General features: G+C 35.4%; 4 protein-coding genes across 4 annotated transcripts; all 4 read left to right on the top strand.

The window, feature by feature from the left end:
• Positions 1,868-4,876, top strand: LOC18779850 (GDSL esterase/lipase At5g45670). The gene is made up of 5 exons (XM_007211409.2): positions 1,868-2,362; positions 2,909-3,033; positions 3,135-3,380; positions 3,784-4,039; positions 4,378-4,876. Exons 1-5 carry the CDS (start codon positions 2,119-2,121, stop codon positions 4,599-4,601), a joined length of 1,095 nt encoding a protein of 364 aa, XP_007211471.1. The 5' UTR covers positions 1,868-2,118; the 3' UTR covers positions 4,602-4,876.
• On the top strand, positions 8,225-10,427 carry LOC18780199 (GDSL esterase/lipase At1g29670). The gene is made up of 5 exons (XM_007213038.2): positions 8,225-8,684; positions 8,926-9,050; positions 9,142-9,387; positions 9,521-9,767; positions 9,990-10,427. The coding sequence occupies exons 1-5, from the start codon at positions 8,423-8,425 to the stop codon at positions 10,229-10,231; spliced, it is 1,122 nt and encodes a 373-aa protein (XP_007213100.2). The 5' UTR covers positions 8,225-8,422; the 3' UTR covers positions 10,232-10,427.
• Positions 10,922-12,628, top strand: LOC18779342 (GDSL esterase/lipase At1g29670). Its single transcript, XM_007213389.2, has 5 exons — positions 10,922-11,171; positions 11,501-11,625; positions 11,716-11,961; positions 12,052-12,298; positions 12,396-12,628. Exons 1-5 carry the CDS (start codon positions 10,922-10,924, stop codon positions 12,626-12,628), a joined length of 1,101 nt encoding a protein of 366 aa, XP_007213451.2.
• Positions 18,097-20,073, top strand: LOC18779729 (GDSL esterase/lipase At1g29670). The gene is made up of 5 exons (XM_020561780.1): positions 18,097-18,346; positions 18,828-18,955; positions 19,043-19,291; positions 19,401-19,650; positions 19,853-20,073. Exons 1-5 carry the CDS (start codon positions 18,097-18,099, stop codon positions 20,071-20,073), a joined length of 1,098 nt encoding a protein of 365 aa, XP_020417369.1.

Here is a 20,506-nt window from a genome sequence, read left to right as displayed (position 1 = left end):
TGGACTGGTGCTGCTCTCATTCAAATTCTGATCTCTTGTTTACTATTTCAAGATTTAGCTATTTGTCCCAAGCTACAAGCAAGTTTTAGAATAACAAAATGTGTTAAACAAACAGTAATTCATACTTACAATAACAAGAAATAGACAAATTTTTTGACTTACACAAATCCACAACCAAACTCCCAACTTGACAATATCTTTCGCCTAAATCGCACGAGGCATTGTTCCAAAAAGAGATGCAATGCCTCGGCTTTGATTCACTATAGAATGAATGAATTTGCTGAAAAGATAAAGCGATCATACAAGTTCTATCTTTCTTTTCTTTTTTTTAGGCCCTATATTAAAGCAGAATTATAATGTCTTTGACTGATTTGCGGTGCACACCTATATATGCCCAACTGCTCCGGGACCATTGTGGATTGATGAGAAAAATCATGATAAAAATAGTTGGTTTCAATGGAGGTGAGGGTTTTCAACTTATGCCACCTTTCTTTCCCTTCTGAGTCAACTTAAAAAGGTTGACTTTAAAACCCAAAAAAAAAAGAGCTTAAAAAGGTTTGACTCAACACCCCCTTCAAGTTGACCAGAAAAACGTGTCCAGACTCCAGTTGACTCACGGTATCTGCATCATGAATACCCCTTTCAAATTTCACTATGGTTTGCTTCTCTTTTATGGGTTCAAATTTTAAAAAGGAAAAATTTGACAGACTTGTTTTGGGGTTACTCGGCTTATTTGTAGTTAGGTGTTTACTGTTTTGGCCAAAAAAAGAAGTTAGATTCATACTGCTCCTCACGTTTTGAGTAGCTGGGTTTGCTTCTTTTGTAGTTGGCCTTCACTACATTGTTCATTTGTTTGTCTTCTCCTCCGCATGAAATGGAAACCACCGACGCCATAAGTCAATGACAACTTAGCTAGCAGAGACATCCTTTCTTACCAACTGCGTTTCTTATTTCTTCTTGATCATGTTATAGGGAGATGGTGGTAAAGGCTTTTTTCTTTACACGGTATGCAATGACTTGGTCCCCCCCAAAAAACATTTAATTTGGCCACCCTCCCACATTAAATGGCATGTGGGTTGGTACATTTTTGTATAACATGTTCAACACCAATGTCATTGCTCGACAGCTTCTTTGCTCTCTGCACACCATTCAATTATGTCACTGTAGTCTTGAATCTCAGCCCTTGAAATGATCTGTTCCCCATGACCCTTTTTCAAAGATCATAATACATAGCTCTCTCTCTCTCTCTCTCTCTCTCTCTCTCTCTCTCTCTCTCTTCCAGTTTGCTTCATCAGCTCTGTAATGCACTAATTGGTGTTGAGCCAAAGTAAACGATGGACAGAAAGACTGTCTCAGAGGGGCCACAGAGCTCTAGAGAAGATTGACTGTGCACATCGAATTAATTTCTTTGATACAAATTACAGTCTAAATTACTCTAAATTATATCTAAATTACGGAAGAGATACTCTAATTTGAATGCCAGGGCGCTGCACATATAATTAGTTACATACTCATTTAGGATTAAACATTAATTATTTATCATTGATGAACATATATGGTGGTCCCTTTCAACGTCCAAATTGGTCTCCAATTTCTGTCGTCAATGGCTCACCTTCACCTTTGGTAAAAATAGGTTAGAGAACAAACCTAACTAGAAGCCAATGGTGTCTAAATTTAGCTAGGGTCCTAGGAACTACACAAATTTGCATGGAAAGCCAGTGGTGCCTTCCTGATTAATTACAGATTGGATGTCATTGAGATTAGTTACAACACTGTGATGAAATGCAAGAGCAATAAGTTATTGGAATTCAAAAACTTATGAGAATTCAGAGCAGAGAGCAGAGAGGAGAGAGAGAGAGAGAGGTGTCAGAGCTGGCCTTTGCCATAGACAGTCTCACATTATATCCGCGTGAAATTAATGCATCGAACTAACTCTCTCAACTGTAAAAGCTATGTCGACATATCCAATCTCATTTGCTTTGGCTGGCCTCCCACTATTATATATTCTCATGCACCTTGCTTTTAAGTTCCTCACACGCACATCATATCTACCTTTCCATCTTCTTGGTCATTTTCATTGCTTGCTATCTTTAAGTTTTTATTGCTAAATTTGGGCCAATGGTGAACAAAATGTGGGCGGTGTGTGTGGTTGTGGTTTTGGCGTTGAACTTGTGGTGCAATATTGGGGTTAGAGCTGCACCACAAGTGCCTTGCTACTTCATATTTGGAGACTCCTTGGTCGATAATGGCAATAATAACCAGCTTCAGTCCTTGGCCAGAGCTGATTATTTGCCTTATGGGATCGACTTTGGTGGACCTACTGGAAGATTTTCCAACGGCAAAACCACTGTTGATGTTGTTGGTGAGCTCCCACCGCCTCTCTCTCTCTCTCTCTCTCTCTCTCTCTCTCCATAATATCATTTTCTGCTAACTTGTTAATGATCACTTAATCTCTTTAGTTTCCTCATCTAATCATGCTCTAGGAAGTAGCTAAGCGTTTTGGTAATGGAATTTTGAAACTAAGACTTCTCTGTGTGTCATGGATTTTGGATACATGCAGCCTTTATGATTATCATCTGCATTCTGAGGGACCATTTGTTAAAGTACCATGCCTCTCCTATTCATTTCGTTGAAAATTAAAATAACAATAAAGAATGCTACAGTAGTTCTCAACCCATCTGCCTTCCTCATTTATGACATTAAAGAGTGAAATTTATTTCTCTGAGCCTTTCATCTGTTGCTTTCTAAAAAACCCAGAAATCCCAAAAATAAACTACATGGTCACATAATTCATGACCAGGAAAAGAAAACTGCTTGTGTAAAAAGTAAAAAACCAAAACATTAAAATTCAGCATAACTCTATATGATATATGTACTGATGATCAAGTGTCCTTCAAATTATCTGCAGCTGAGCTTTTGGGTTTTGATGATTATATTCCACCCTATGCAACTGCTAGAGGCCAAGACATACTCAAAGGAGTAAACTTTGCATCTGCAGCTGCTGGGATTAGAGAGGAAACTGGACGTCAATTGGTAATTACAACTTTTTTCATGACACATATATTCACTAAAACATAATTATGCATGTGTTTATAATGTTAATTATATTCTAATCATGTTTTTGAATGTTGCAGGGAGGCCGGATTACATTTAGTGGTCAGGTAAAGAATTACCAGAACGTAGTGTCCCAAGTTGTAAACTTACTTGGCGATGAGGACCAAGCTGCAAATTATCTGGGCAAATGCATATACTCAGTTGGGTTAGGCAGCAACGATTACCTCAACAACTATTTCATGCCACAATTTTACTCCACCGGCAACCAATTTACTACCGAGGAATATGCTACTTCTCTTATCCAAGATTACAGTCAGCAACTAAGGGTTAGTCTTTCTCCCCATTCCATTCATTTTTTGTGCATTTAGGTTCATCTAAAACATTTTTCATGGTGACATCTTATATTGTTCGACAATTTGATGAGAGAACATTTCTTATTAATCTCAAATGAATTTTGATAACTATGAGCCCAAATCTTGCCCATGTTTAAAATAGGCCTTAAGTTATTCTCTCACCAGGCCTATCTTTGAGTTGACATTTGGGCCTTCTTGGGGTCGAGTTCTATTTGTGTATACGGTGGTAGATGCGTATGTACTTGAGTACTTGTTTCGTGTGCATGCATACATTATACATACATACATATATACCTATACACAGCCAGTTCCCATTGGTTTTCTTTACAAGAATTGTATTTTTAATTGTTGAATGCTGTTGGCGTGTGTTGTATAGATTTTGTACAATTATGGAGCAAGGAAGATTGTGTTGTTTGGAATTGGTCAAATAGGTTGCAGTCCAAATGAATTGGCCCAAAATAGCCCAGATGGTGCATCATGCGTAGAAAAAATAAACTCCGCAAACCAAATTTTCAATAGCAAGCTGAAGGCACTTGCCAATGAATTCAACACTAATCTATCAGATGCAAGAGTTATCTTCGTAGACTCTTATGGCATTTTCCAGGACATAATAACCAGCCCTGCACAATATGGTAAATACAGGGGCTAATTTCAAAACCCCCTCTTTTATTCAACTTCAAAATAAAACTGTTTTATTCTGTGACATTTCTACCCTATTTGTTCTTCTTTTAGTTCATTCCGTTCAAATTAACGAAAAAGCGGTCACATAACGAGTTAAGTAATGAAGTAGCTTGGACGACTTCTCGCTTTTTCGTTAATTTTTACAGAATCAATTAAAGGTACATTTGTCACAAAAACAAATATTACTTAAAACTTAGTGGTAATTTTTATTTCACTTTTTAACTTTTAGGAGAACAATTATGTGACGCGATTGGAACGTTCTTTTTTTCTTTGTTTGTTTTGATTTCAGGATTTAGAGTTACAAACGCAGGGTGCTGTGGGGTAGGGAGGAACAATGGCCAAATTACATGTCTTCCTCTCCAAACTCCATGCCAAAATAGGAATGAGTATCTGTTTTGGGATGCATTTCATCCAACTGAGGCCGGAAACAACGTCGTAGCAAGGAGAGCATACAGCGCTGTTCGTCCCTCGGACGCTTACCCTGTCGATATTCGCCGGCTCGCTCTGCTTTAATCAAAAACTCCTCCTGCACATTTTGAATCAATGGTTGCAGTGACATATAATCATGCATGCGCCATAAGATTCAAAAGAGAAAAATAACTTAGCTACTATATATATAAACATATATATTATATATATCATGCATTACGTCATGGTATTCTTTGTTGCAGTGATCTTGTTTGGTCTTTAGAATTTTGAGATGTTCATCAAATTTGTGATCTTCTTCTTCTTGTGTACTGAAAGGTTTAAATTATATCAATACGAAAATGAGTTTGTTTGGCTGTGAATATGAGTTTGCATGGACGTACGGCACCGACCTTGTCTCAATTATTTTTTTCCCACAAAAAGACAAAGAGAACATATATATACAGTATATAGATGTAGGTTGATGTAGGTTGAATAGGTGATTTGCAATATCACAGCGTTATCCCCACCACTGTGATGTCATGTCATGTCATTGTCGAAAGACAATCACTTGTCTTTGCTTTTGAAAAAATTTCTTGGCACACCGTTCACGTTTTTACGTACACAGAATAAGTTAAACCTTTTTTGTTCAAAACATCCTACAATAACATTTATGTAAGCCACAACTTTTTACTTTTAGATTAACTTTTTGACACACATTATATTTCCAAAGATTTCATTTTGTTTGAAAAAAAATAAATAAATGTATATAAATCAAATCCAATCTCAACCATTGAAAGTTTTTAAATCCAATGATCTAAAATGTGTGTGAAAAATGTGTCCCGTGATTCTGACGCTATATATATAAAATGGTGACATTATTATTAGCTAGGGTTTTGGAGTGTGAGAAGACAAATAGATATTTCCTTGTATATATGTGGAGCCAAAATTACTGTACTCGTGGAGCTTTCACGCATCCGGCAGAAGCTGGAAAGGCTGTTATTTTGCCTGCTAGCTGCAAAGATAAGTAGGGCATGCTTGCATGATCTCAATTATGGATTGTTTGTCGTCCTGTTAGTTTTGGCTAAAGGCACCAGGCAATGTGGGAAACGTGAAAACTATTTTAATAATAAGAGCTAATAATTCACTTTCTTTTATCTAATCAGCATAAATCAGAGCCACATATATATTTACTAGTACTTGCATATACTGCAGTGTAGTCAGCAACCCATATGCTTTATGGGTGCGGCTCTTGAAAACCGGATACTATTCTGATTGTGACTTCAAGGATGCTGTGCTGGGAAGTAGATCCTCTTGGATCTGGTCGAGCATTTTCGGTTGCAAAGATGTTGCTATGAGTAAACCTGGAAGGCTTATTATGAATGGTGAAAGCACCAACATTTGGTCTGATAATTGGGTCCCCTCTCTATCCTCACGGTTTTGTTTCTAGGAGCTCAGGAACAACTTCCCAGTGAGTCACCCATTTTGGGATTGCTCTAGCCCCCAACTCGCTTAACTTCGGAGTTTCCATGACTCCGAAGCCAGTGAGCTCCCAAAAAGTCTCATACCAGATGGAAGTGGGCATGTACATATAAGGCATATTACCCATTCTCTGTTGGTCGATGTGGGATGTTACACGTATAGTATCGAATACAATTTTGACGAGATTGCATTTATTTAAGAGAAAGATTTGTGAGTCTCCTATTGTGTTCTATGTGAGCAGTTCGAGGAATCCATTGAACATGTTCTTTTCCTTTGTCCTTGGACTCATGCAATGTGGTTTGGCTCTCCTCTCTATCTCTGTATTGATACCCAAAGCTTTCGTACGTACTATTGATATTTGGTTGAGTGAGCTGCTTAATATCAGATCCTGCACGAAAGATATGAGAAGAAGAACATGCTCATTCTTGTGAGTTTTCTGGTGTGGGAAATCTGGAAGTCCAGATGCAAAGCTATGATTGAGGGGCGCATAATTAAGCCAATTGTGGTGATTGAGAAAGCATTATGGCCCCGTTTGGTTCATAAAAAAGGAGGCTTGGGAATGAGAATTCAATTGTTTTCCCATGTTTAGTAAGTCCACGCATGGGAAGTGGTTGCTTGGCACATGGAAAAGTAGGGGGGAAAGTGAAGTCATCTTCTTACCCTCCTCATGGGAAAGTTTGGGAAAATGAGCCAACATTCAATGTACAATTTTCATGATTATTTTGTCCTTATGAACAATTTATAATTACAACGTATCATTAAATGCGTTCTTTTTTTATTTGATTTAATATGGGTATAATTGAAAAATTATACAAACTTTGTTTCCATTTCTACTCAAAACAAACATGGGAAAGGAAACAAAGTGAAATCTCGTGGTTACTTTCCCGACATTACCAAACGTGGGAAATGAATCTTTCATTCCCATTCTTTAGAAAATGACATGGGAAATAGTTTCCTCTCAAATCCATTACGTGAACCAAACTGGGCCTACGTGCCAAAAGAGAGTTTATTGATGTGTGGCTGAAGCCTGACGTGGATGATGTTACAGAACTAACAACAAGTGCTGACCCCGCTTCCTGGATACCCCCTCATGAAAATTTTGTAAAAATTAATATAGATAGAGGGTGGGTGAGTGATTCGTTCAAATAAGGCTTTGGGGTAATTATCTGGAATGCTAATGGGGACTTTGAAGTGGGTTTGGCTGACCCTATTATATGTGATTCTATGCTTGCTGCCGAGGCCAATGCGGACATCCAAGGTCTTGTGTTTGCTACTAACCTTGGGCATAGAGAAGTTATTGTGGAAACCGATTCAAGACTCCTTATAAATGGAGTGAAGGGAGATGTGAGGAACAAGGTGTGGTGTGTTTTTCCCCTGCTCGAAGAAATATCCAAGACTTGTTGCTCTTTTAGGGAGTGAGATGGAACTGGATTAGCAGGCGTCTTAATTAGGCTGCTCATGAGGCAGCCTTGATTGGTGTTAGAGTAGTGGAGCTGGAAAGCGGGGTTTCACGACCACCACTGTCTCTGGTTCAGGTGTTAGTGTCTGATGGGCTACCACGCCCCCCTATTTGATAACTTTGTTTGCGGGAGTATTCAGTTGATAGGCTTTCTTAATTGGTTCTTTATCTCCTTTCTTTTGTATCTTTCGTGCCTTGTTTGGCTTGAAATAAAATTCAGTATTGACAACAACAAAAATTCAAATCTAAAAAATGTGTAATGGCGATTAAAGAGTTAAAAAAGGGAACTAATTACCTTCCCTTGATGAAGAGCTGTCTGTCCACCTCTTTTCAAGGACATGTGATATTTTGGTGTGAAAAAGGACATTCCAATTTAGAAGTCTAGGAAGCATGTGAAGATTTACTTCTTTTTTTGTTTTCTAATATTACTGCATGTGGCAGCTACTTTCTCTTGGAGCTACCGTTTGTCAAGAATACTATTTCGATTCTTTCTGCCAACAAGACACAGCAAGGCTTGTTATTTATTCTTACCTAACTTTATAATGTCAATTTAGGCATAAGGCTTAAAATTGCCTATGTGGTTTAGACAATTTTGCTAGAAAAACTCTTGTGGTGTTCTGTCAAATCTTCAATTTTCGTTAATTTTGTGTAAGGTGAAGTTCACGTATGCGTTGCGTCACGTGCAAAAGTATTATTTTGTACCCATTTCATTATTGGGTCTCCATAATTGTGAAAAATAAGCGCCAAATGATCATACCCTTCATTTGGGTAATTTAAAAAAAATAAAAACTACACAACTGATTTTTACCAACCATTTGTGGTATTAAGCCTTTTCATAATGCAGTTGGTCCTTAGTCTGACAGTTCCATTATCCTAGCCTATAAAAGTAGCCACTCTGGCTTTCGTTTTCTGCCTCCTTCTTTTCCATTCCTTAATCTTGACTTAAAATAATTTTTCCAAATTCGTTCTTCTGTTTTCTGTGTTCAAAATGGCTTGTGGCATGAAACTATTGTTGGTAGCAACTGCTCTATCTTTGGCGTTGAGCACTCAACATTTTGTCCAGGGAAAGCCACAGGTGCGTGAGCCACAGGTGCCCTGCTTTTTCATATTTGGAGACTCTGTGTCTGATAATGGCAACAACAACTTGCTTCCCACATTTGCCAAAGTCAACTACAGTCCCTATGGCGTTGACTTTCCTCAGGGCCCAACAGGAAGGTTCTGCAATGGCCGAAACATAGTTGATGTGCTTGGTCTGGACCTCTTCTTTACCTTCATCTTCTTATTTGGTTTTTGCTTCAATATGCAAATTGCTTTGAGATAAGATTGTTCACATTGTAGTTTATGTTCTGTTTTCAAAAGGGTAGCTGTATAAAATTACATTCTCCTGCATTTTGGTAGAAAAACTTGTGTGAAACGGGGATAGCCAATCATGGTATGCCAAGTGCAAAACACATGACTGGTTTGTGCTAATTGAACATTTTCTCATTACAGCTGAGCTTCTGGGATTTGAAAACTACATTCCACCATTTGCTTATGCCAATGGCTCTGAAATAGTAAAAGGTGTGAATTATGCATCTGGTGCAGCAGGAATTCGAAAAGAAAGTGGGAGGCAGTTGGTATATACTTAAATCACTTGATTAACTTTTGCATTTGACAGGTTAATTTCCAGTGTCTAATTATCAGGCACTTAAAAATTTGCTCTTGCAGGGTGCACGTATCAGCATGGGAGAACAGCTGAAGAATCACAGAACCACAGTCTTGCGAATTATCGACATACTTGGGAAGAGAAGCTTAGCCAAAAAGCACTTAAACAAGTGCTTATATTCAGTTGGGATGGGCAGCAATGACTACATTAACAATTACTTCCTGCCTCAGTATTACCAGACCAGTAAAAAATATACCCTTGAGGAATATGCAGAAGTTCTTATCAAACAATACACCCAGCAAATACTGGTTAGTAAGTTCTAACATTAACACATGCATGAATTGTTTTTCCAAATTTCATTGAGATTAAATGAATTTGATTGCAACAACCAAAACAACAACAAAATTTGATTCATTTGTTTGATGTGTTATGTTTTGAAAGAGGTTGCGCAAGTATGGAGCAAGGAAGGTTTCTTTGGTTGGCCTGGGGCTAATTGGCTGCACCCCAGATGCAATTAAGACCTATGGCACCAATGGATCTTCTTGTGTGGAAAAATTGAACAATGCATCCCAACAATTTAATCAAAAGCTGGTGGCTCTTGTTGATGAGCTCAACACCAATTTTACTGATTCAAAATTCATCTATGTCAACAGCTATGAAATGGGCTCAGGGGACCCTACATTAGTTGGTACATATAATTCAATTCTGAATCTCTCTCCTTTTTCTGTTTTTTTTCTTCCATATTAAGTATGGAATTGAACCCAACAGGGTCTAGCCTAGTGGTCTGAGATTCAAACCCCTAGGGTACTTTATCAGTGTGTGATAAACCCCCACCCCTTTTTAACTTCGGAAAAAAATAGTATGAAATTGAATATTTGTTTTTGTTTTGGTTTTGGTTTTATAATTTCAGGGTTCAAGGTTTTGGATGCTGGGTGCTGTGAAGTGGATCAATATGGTCAATGTGCTCCTAACAAAACTCCATGCCAGAATAGGACTGATTATGTTTTCTGGGACGGATTTCATCCTAGTGAGGCCTCCAATTTAATCAGTGCCAGCAGAACCTACTCAGCTTATAACGCTTCAGACACTTATCCAATGGATATCAGTCACTTAGTTCAGCTACAACTTGAGCCTCAAGTCACAGCGATCTAGTTACCCAGAAGCCTAGAATCCTTGCAAATAAAATTCATGTGAAATCTTTTCTTCATCTAAGCAACAAATATGTTTGTTGCTAGATAAGAATGTAATTGTCACATATCGTATGCATTTTTTCCGTTGATAAGTTGAGTTTTACCAACTAACTTTTGATCTAATGGTACTTCAATTTCTAATTTTGGACACGATATTAAGTTCGAATCTTCCTCCCAACAATTGAAATAGAAAAAGAAAAAAAAAAGTGAGTTTGGTTATTGGTACCTAGCTATTTGATTAATATTTCTCTCAAAAAGGAAGAAGTTCTAGGGCTTTGGGTGGACTTTAGCAAAAGTCAATGGACCATGGGCTGGCTCAAACCTATGCATGGGCTGAACAAACACATGAGACTCGTTCATGATCTCTTTTCCATTTTGGCCCATTTTAAAGGGCTTTACCCGAGTGAACAAATTGTCGGGTCGGGTCAATAGCTTAGGTATTTCTGTTTCTCTTAAAAATTAAAATAAGAATATAGTTGACGAACCATGAACTGGCAAGTCTGAGTTGACCAATTAGTAATCAATCAATCATAACCTCCACAGCACATTCTTTTGATGGGTTACAATTACAAAACTGATATCTGAAAGGACAAAACTGGCTCCCCTCTATAAATGCTTTCTCCTGCCTCCTTTGCTTTGTAATGATTTCATAATGGCAAAAGAGATAACGTTAGGGTTCATCCTGATTGTTGTTTTGGTGGTTTCAATTTCACAATCTCGTCTTGTTAATGGAGCTCCACAAGTACCTTGTTTTTTCATTTTTGGTGATTCATTGGCTGATAATGGCAATAATAACAACCTCCTGAGCTTTGCTAACGCCAACTACCAACCTTACGGGATTGATTTTCCAATTGGACCGACGGGAAGATTTTGCAATGGCCGGACCACCGTTGACATACTAGGTTTTGTATTGCATCATTCTTTTCTATATCTCTTTAACGTGCTCGCTATAATTGTTGTTTTTTCACGTATATTCTCCTCTTGTTTTGTTTGCTTATTGGTTTGAGCATGAGCATATATGTTTTCTAGGTCGTGCTAGGTTTAAACTTTCATGGTCACAAAATATTTAAGTTTACTTAATACGTGTGGTTTGCAAATGATAACACGTATTTAGAACCATTTTTACCTTAAAAAAAAGTGGACCATATTAACTTTCCTCGATTTGCAAATATAAGTATGGTTGCAAGCATGCAGGAATGAGGCTAATTACTATGACATGTTTACATTACAGCTCAACTGTTGGGTTTTGAGAACCCCATCCCATCATTTGCAGCTACTAGAGGCCAAGACATTTTAAAAGGTCTGAACTACGCATCAGGCTCAGCAGGAATTCGAGCAGAAACTGGCTTCCAAGTGGTACGTAATAACTAATTAATCTCAATAACATGACTTATTATATACATGCAAACCCTAGCTAATTAAAAAAAAAAATTAACCTCCATGCAGGGTGCTCGTATCAGCTTAGATCAGCAGCTACAAAATCACCAAGTTACAGTCTCACGCATTGCTTCCACACTTGGACATAACCAATCGGCTTTGCAGTATTTAAACAAATGCTTATATTCAGTGGGAATGGGCAGCAATGACTACATAAACAACTATTTCCTGCCTCAATTTTATGACACCAGTCGCATATATAATCATGAACAATACGCTACAGTTCTTATTCATCAATATTCTCGTCAAATAGCGGTTAGTAGTTATTAATTTGACTTTAAAAAGACTATATTATCAAATTTAATTTAAAATTTATTGTTAAATTGTTTCATATTGTTTTAACAGAGCTTGTACAAGAATGGAGCGAGGAAGGTGGCCTTGATTGGATTGGGAGCAATTGGCTGCACCCCAAATGCAATCTCAACATTTGGCACAGAAGGGTCCGCATGTGTGGACAATATGAACAGTGCGGTCCAACTTTTTAACCAAAAGCTTTTAGCTCTAGTCAATCAGCTAAACACCAATCTGACCGATGCAAAATTCATCTATGTCAACAGCTTTGGAATGGCTTCAGGGGACCCAGCAGCTGCGGGTACAAATATATTAATTCTTGGGGGGACTAATTAAATATGCTTAATACAAGTGACATTTAATTAACAAATTAATTAATTCTTTTTGTTCGTTTTCAGGTTTCAAGGTTGTGAATGTTGGGTGCTGCCCAGTGAATAAATTTGGTCAATGTGCTGCTGACCAAACTCCATGCCAGAATAGGAGTGAGTATGCGTTCTGGGACGGATTTCATCCTACTGAGGCTTTGAATCAAATCACTGCAAGAAGAACATACACCGAGTTTGATCCGTCCGACACTTATCCGTTGGATATCAGTCACCTTGTTCAGCTTAGTCTATCATCATGCATGTAGCCCTAGAAGCCAAGCAAATAAATTTCACTGGGAAATTCATCTTCCCCATAGAATCTGATCAATGAATTGTTACCTGACATCGGATTAATTTTTTATTGTAATTGTAGAAGAAGTACAAATGTGATCATATCTCAATTAGTAGTAGAAGTGGTCAAAATCTTTTTTTTTTTTTTTTTTTTTAAGAACTATATTATTATCGATCGACGATCGGTGAAAATCTAATTAAAAGGATGCATTTGTAATTATGCCTTCAATCTTGATGTCATGAATTAGTTTCAACTTTTTATACTTGAGGAAGTACTATGATTTACAAAAATACAAAATCAAACGAAAAAAAATAAGTGCTTTATATCTTTAGGTAGGCAATTTGATTTCTATATCACACACACATGCTTTTGTAAAACTTGCCAAAAATAATTTGCATGTAGACATCATCATGTCCCTCTTTTAGACATGATTGGAGTTGGTTAGAGCTGGCTTCAATATTCTTTGCCAATCTTGACTCAAATCATATCCATACCATACCATATGGGAGAATATTGGAAATAAAATCCTTTGCCCATGCCATCTCTGGTTCCCCAAAAATAAATAAAAAATTCATCCACAACCCTTTACCCTGTTAATTTCTCATCGATTATGGTTTCGACCAAAATAAAATAAAATAAGCGTTATGGCATTTTCTTGTATTTGTGTCAATGACATTTAAATAAATAAAAAAGGGCAAACCTATCAATCTTGACTATACAGTTTGAGGAGCCCTCCATTTGGCTTCACATATGCATGTAACATTTCCAATCCCCTCTCTCTATAAATACTCCCCCTCCTGTCTCCATTTTCTTCACTTCTTAATTTGTATACTTCCTCCTCCCCTTTCAGTGTTAGAATTTCCATAATGGCAAAAGTGCCAACAATATTGTTCATGATGGTCGTCGTTTTGGTGGATCCAATTCATGGAGCACCACAAGTTCCTTGTTTTTTCATTTTTGGTGATTCATTGGTCGATAATGGCAACAATAACAACCTCCTCACCAGAGCCAAAGTGAACTACCAGCCATACGGGATCGGGATTGATTTTCTCACTGGACCAACCGGAAGGTTTTGCAACGGCCGGACCACCGTTGACATATTAGGTCTTATATATTTCCTCTCCCCTTCTAAATTTCTTTTATGTCTTTGGCCATACATTGTTCTGTAATACTTCACATATATATATATATATATATATATATATATATATATCACAGCTCAACTTCTGGGTTTTGAGAATCTCATCCCACCATTTGCAACTAGCAATAAGGGTCCAGACATTTTAAAAGGACTGAATTATGCATCTGGCGCAACAGGAATTCGAGTCGAAACTGGCTCCCAATTGGTAACTAAAACTAATATCATTGCAAATCAGCTTAATTAAATAAGTTATTAACATATCAAATTATATATTTTCTCCTTGCAGGGTGGTCATATCAGCTTAGATCAGCAATTACTTAATCACCAAGTCACAGCCATATTATACACGTACGTACGTATTTTTTAATAGTACTTCCGTATACGTCTTAAAGACTCGGTATAATGAAAGCAAACGTATTGTACACGTACACACGTATTTTAATGATTATTTAATTCAAAACAATTAATTACTATTTACCAAGTAATTTACGAAATTGAGTAAAATATTTAAATATTCACTAAAGAAATAATAATTAAAACATAATCACTAATTAAAGTAATTAAAAAACGGCTAAGGTATACCTAATTACATGTATTGAATTGAAGAAGTTGGCCCAAAAACAAAAGCAAAGAAACAAATTTTATATTTTAAAATTTAAAAAAAATTAAATTAAATTAAATATTATTATATTTTTAAATTTAAAAAAAAAAAAAAAAAAAAGTAACACAACCTCTCCCGACGAACTTTCGTCGGCACAAGTGCATAGACCTCTCCCGACGAACAAATCTATGCCGACGAAATTGCGTCGGGGGAAACCTACTCCGGTAAATTTTGTCGGCATAGACCTATGCCGACGAAATTTTGTCGCAAGAGATTTTTATTTTTCTTTTTTATTTATATTTAAAAAAATTTGAAAATTAATATTATTTTTTCTCTTCGTAATTAAATAATATCTTAGCTTGATTTAATTACATTCATTAGTAATTATGTTATACAAATTATTTCTCTAGTGAATAATTAGTATTAAATATTTAAATTAACATCATAAGTGATATTACTTAATAAATAGTATTTAGTTGTTAACATTTTTGAATTTGATAAAATTCTTAATACCCATATTATACACGTACGTACGTATTTTTTAATAGTACCTCTGTATACATCTTAATGACTCGGTATAATGAAAGCAAACGTATTGTACACGTACGCATGTATTTTAATGATTATTTAATTCAAAACAATTAATTACTATTTACCAAGTAATTTACGAAATTGAGTAAAATATTTAAATATTCACTATTAAAACATAATCACTAATTAAAGTAATTAAAAAAGGGCTAAGGTATACCTAATTACATGTATTGAAATGAAGAAGTTGGCCCAAAAGCAAAAGCAAAGAAACAAATTTTATATTTTAAATTCTTTTTAAAAAAAAAAAAATATTATTTTAAAAAAAAAAGAAAAAAAAAAAGAACACAACCTCTCCCGACGAAATTTCGTCGGCACAGGTGCATAGACCTATGCCGACGAAAAAATCTATGCCGACGAAATTTCGTCGGGGGAAACCTAATCCGGCAAATTTCGTCGGCATAGACCTATGCCGACGAAATTTTGTCGCGAGAGGTTTTTACTTTTATTTTTTATTTATATTTAAAAAAATTTGAAAATTAGTATTATTTTTTCTTTTCATAATTAAATAATATCTTAGCTTGAGTAATTATGTTCTAACAATTATTTCTCTAGTGAATAATTAGTATTAAATATTTTAATTAACATCATAAGTGATATTACTTAATAAATAGTATTTAGTTGTTAAAATTTTTGAATTTGATAAAATTCTTAATACCCATATTATACACGTACGTACGTATTTTTCAATAGTACTTCCGTATACGTCTTAAAGACTCGGTATAATGAAAGCAAACGTATTGTACACGTACGCACGTATTTCAATGATTATTTAATTCAAAACAATTAATTACTATTTACCAAGTAATTTACGAAATTGAGTAAAATATTTAAATATTCACTATTAAAACATAATCACTAATTAAAGTAATTAAAAAAGGGCTAAGGTATACCTAATTACATGTATTGAATTGAAGAAGTTGGCCCAAAAGCAAAAGCAAAGAAACAAATTTTATATTTTAAAAATAAAATAAAATAAAATAAAATAAAATAAAAATTATTATATTTGAAAAAAAAAAAAAAGGAGGAACACAACCTCTCCCGACGACATTTTGTCGGCAGAAGTGCATAGACCTCTCCCAATGAAAAAATCTATGCCGACGAAATTTTGTCGGGGGAAACTTAATCCGGCAAATTTTGTCGGCATAGACCTATGCCGACGAAAGTTTGTCACGAGAGTTTTTTATTTTTATTTTTTATTTATAATAAAAAATTTTGAAAATTATTATTATTTTTTATTTTCATAATTAAATAATATCTTAGCTTGATTTAATTACATTCATTAGTAATTATGTTCTAACAATTATTTCTCTAGTGAATAATTAGTATTTAATATTTTAATTAACATCATAATTGATATTACTTAATAAATAGTATTTAGTTGTTAAAATTTTTGAATTTGATAAAATTCTTAATACCCATATTATACACGTACGTACGTATTTTTCAATAGTACTTCCGTATACGTCTTAAAGACTCGATATAATGAAAACAAACGTATTGTACACATACGCACGTATTTTAATGATTATTTAATTCAAAACAATTAATTACTATTTACCAAGTAATTTACGAAATTGAGTAAAATATTTAAATATTCACTAAAGAAATAATAATTAAAACATAATCACTAATTAAAGTAATTAGAAAAGGGCTAAGATATACCTAATTACATGTATTGAATTGAATAAGTTGGCACAAAAGCAAAAGCAAAGAAACAAATTTTATATTTTAAAATTAAAAAAAAAATTTAAATTAAATATTATTAAAACCCATGGGTGCTGCTCAGTGAACAATATTGGTCAATGTGCTGCTGGCCAAACTCCATGCCAAAATAGGAGTGAATATGTGTTTTGGGATGGATTTCATCCTACTGAGGCCTTGAACCAGATCACTGGAATAAGAACTTACACTGCTTTTGATCCGTCCGATGCTTACCCAATGGGTATCAGCCACCTTGTTCAGCTTAGGTTATAATCATGGAGCTTTTATGAGAAGACATGCAAATAAACTTCACATAGAAATTGACCTTCCCCACATAATCTGATCAATAAATTGTTATTTGTAGGAATCTTTATATGGTGTGCCGCGCCTTTAGGTTTCATAACATTTTTTTAGTCTCGGTTGATTTGGAATAACAACTTCCATAATGTATTAATCCAAATTGAATTTGGTTATATGAATTGTAGCATACATCATATCCGTCTAGCTTTTTAGTTATAAGTATAAAGATTTTGTAGTTTAAGTAGTTAAAAGCATTTACTCCTGGACTCGATATACTAAATTCAATTCCCCCTGCATAAAAACAAAAATGTTTCATTTAAGTTGGAAGAAAATTTGATTGGAAATCCTTTTTTTTTTTTTTGGTGTCAATTGGAACTCTCCTTTTGATGAACACATTGCCCATGGGTTTTATGGGCTCTAGCAGAACTCAGTAGACCATGGGCTGACTCAAACCTAGTCATGGACTGACCCAACTCATTTATTAAGGAGTTGACCCATGTTCAATTTTTATTTTTTTCAGCTTGGCCCAGCCTTAAGGGCTGATACAAAATGACTTGTCTTCAGCAAGTTTCTGTACATGCCATGTTTTCGCCCCTCCCAAAATTTCTCTAGTGTGGGCTCTAGACATAGTTCTTAGGCGATGCCCTATTTCTGAGCCGTTGAATTAAATTGCCAAACAAGTAGATGCTGTCAAAATTTTATTTAAAATAATGAATTTGTAATTATGTTATCAGTTTCAACTTTGTACTATTCACCACTATTGTAATTAAAACCCATTTACCATGATGGCCCTAATTAGTCAATAACGACCATTATCTATTTTCTTTGGTTTCTGAAAAAACAGAGGAAAAGAACTATAACCTCCATTCTGTTATTATGGCGAGTTTTACTTAGGGTTAATTTGTTTTGTAACGAAATTGACTCAAACAAGTCTTTGTGTCTCTAATTAGTAAGTTTTTCATTGTATTTGTGTGGTCAAGAGCACAACATGTTTGGCCTCAAGAACATCCCAAGTATTTAATAGGAAAAGAAAAACACTAAAAAAAACCCAAGTTTACAATCCCTTTCTTTCTAATCCTTATAATTAGCAGCTTACAATTCTTTGATAATGGCGACGAATGATACAGTAATATGGACGTTGATGATTGTTGTTTTGGTGGTTTTCATATCACAATCTTGTGTTCATGGAGAATCACGAGTGCCTTGTTTTTTCATTTTTGGTGATTCATTGGCGGATAATGGCAACAACAACCACCTCAAGACCCCGGCTAAAGCCAATTACCTGCCTTATGGAATTGATTTTCCCAAGGGACCAACAGGAAGATTTACCAACGGTCGAACCTTCGTTGATATAGTAGGTATTTTCCTATAGCCTTTTCTTTCTCTGCATACTATATATGAGAATCAAACAGTTTGTAGATGTGTTTTATTGGTATGGTGCATTTGGCTTTAATGATCCCCAGATTGGAACTAGTGAGCTGTAAATTAACTCACGATCAATCAATTTTAACTACAACCTTCATACATGCAAATTTACCTGATATGCGTGGTTTGTAGATGATTGTACGTATAAATTTGAGGCTCGCTTAGGTTAAAGCCCTTTTATGCCCCGGGGCATGCATTTTGTAAGATATTTTGTTATGTGAGTAGTATAGATATCTACAGTCTTGATCTCTTGGACCAGTGATCCAAGAGATCGGGACTGTAAATATCTATATGTGGAAGCAAATATTGAATTTTTGCACAAACACTATACATATTAATTAATAATAAATATATAAGTTTGCAAGGCATTCACAAAATGAGGCTAAAATTAGAACATGGATCGTTACATCACAGCTGAACTTTTGGGTTTTGAGAACCCCATCCCATGCTTTGCAACTACCAGGCGGCCCAAGGACATGGTTAGAGGTCTGAATTATGCATCTGGCTCAGCAGGACTTCGAGATGAAACTGGCACCCATATGGTAATTAATCAAGAGTTAAATAATTTACACAACTTAATTATACAATTAAGCAAATTTATCTGTATATATAATTGTCTCCTTTTGCAGGGCGCTAATGTCAACTTAAATAAGCAGCTGCTGAATCACAAAGCTACAGTCAAGCACATTGCTTCTGTAATGGGACATAAACAATCATCTAATAAGCACTATTTAAACAAGTGCTTATATTCAGTTGGAATGGGTAGCAATGACTACATGAACAATTACTTCCAGCCCAAGTTTTATCCCACCAGTACCAAATATAACCCTGAACAATATGCTACACTTCTCATTAAACAATATTCTCGCCAAATAAAGGTTAGCAATTAATTAACACCATGCACTTGTTTAATTAGTCTTTGAGACTTTGAAAGCAACTATATCAATACTAAATTTATTTTAAACACAAGACTTGTTTGTTATAAAGACTTTGTACATGTATGGAGCAAGGAAGGTGGCCTTGGTTGGATTGGGACAAGTAGGTTGCGCTCCGTATTCAATTTCGACTGGAACTAATGGGTCTGCGTGCGTGGATAAAATGAACGATGCAGTTCAATTTTTCAACGAAAAGCTTAAGTCTCTCGTCGATCAGCTCAACACCAATCTCACAGATGCAAAATTCATCTATGTTAACACTTATGGAATGTCTGGAAGTTCAGCGGAGCGTACAACAACTGGTTTGTGGACTCTCTTTTAATTTCAATGTTTTCAATGTTTTCGAACCGCTCACTTGTGACGTTTTCACATAATATCTATATATGATGTGAAAAATAGGTCATATATGAGCAGCTCGTATATACAAATGAAATTCCTAGCTATATAGGATGGTTTCAGAAAGAATAAAAATGACATGAATTAATTTGTTTTGTTTGATTTCAGGATTGAAGGTTTCGGACGTTAATTGTTGTCCAGTAAATGAAATAGGTCAATGTGTTCCTTCCGCAGCTCCATGCAAGAATAGGAGCGAGCATATGTTCTGGGACTTATTCCATCCTACTGAGATGGCCAATTTAGTCACTGCAAGACGAGCATACAATTCTTCTAACCAGTCTGACACTTACCCAATGAATATAGGTCACCTAGCTAAACTTAGGCTATAACCAAGGAGTTCTAGTAGCCAAGCACATAAATTTCAGATGGAAATTAATAGGGCACAAATGTTTTTTTGTGTTTTGTTTTTGCCTTTAGGATTAATAAATTATTATTTTAAAGACCAAACAAGTGAGGCTTCGCATATTGTTTGTGTATTTTTTGGATAGTTTGTACTCAGATTTACTTTCTTCTTCATCTCCTTGCCGTTTCTTTGCCCTTTTACCCCTCTCTTTGCTCTTCTCATCTTCTTGTTTGCTTCTTTCCTCTTATCAGTTATTTTTTCCTTGGTTTTCGTTCCCTGCAGGTAAGAATTTTCATATCTTTTTAAAAAAAATATATATAATACATATGAAATATTTTGGTTAATTTTTTGCATGTAGTGTTTTGAATGAAGGAGGTCAAAGACTTTTAAATCAAGGGAGCTGATTTTTTCACTTCTTT

Source organism: Prunus persica, chromosome G4 (genome assembly GCF_000346465.2).
Source record: "Prunus persica cultivar Lovell chromosome G4, Prunus_persica_NCBIv2, whole genome shotgun sequence".
Classification (NCBI taxonomy): domain Eukaryota; kingdom Viridiplantae; phylum Streptophyta; class Magnoliopsida; order Rosales; family Rosaceae; genus Prunus; species Prunus persica.
The sequence above is the reverse complement of the archived record's forward strand: the minus strand, read 5'-3'. Positions and strand labels throughout refer to the sequence as shown.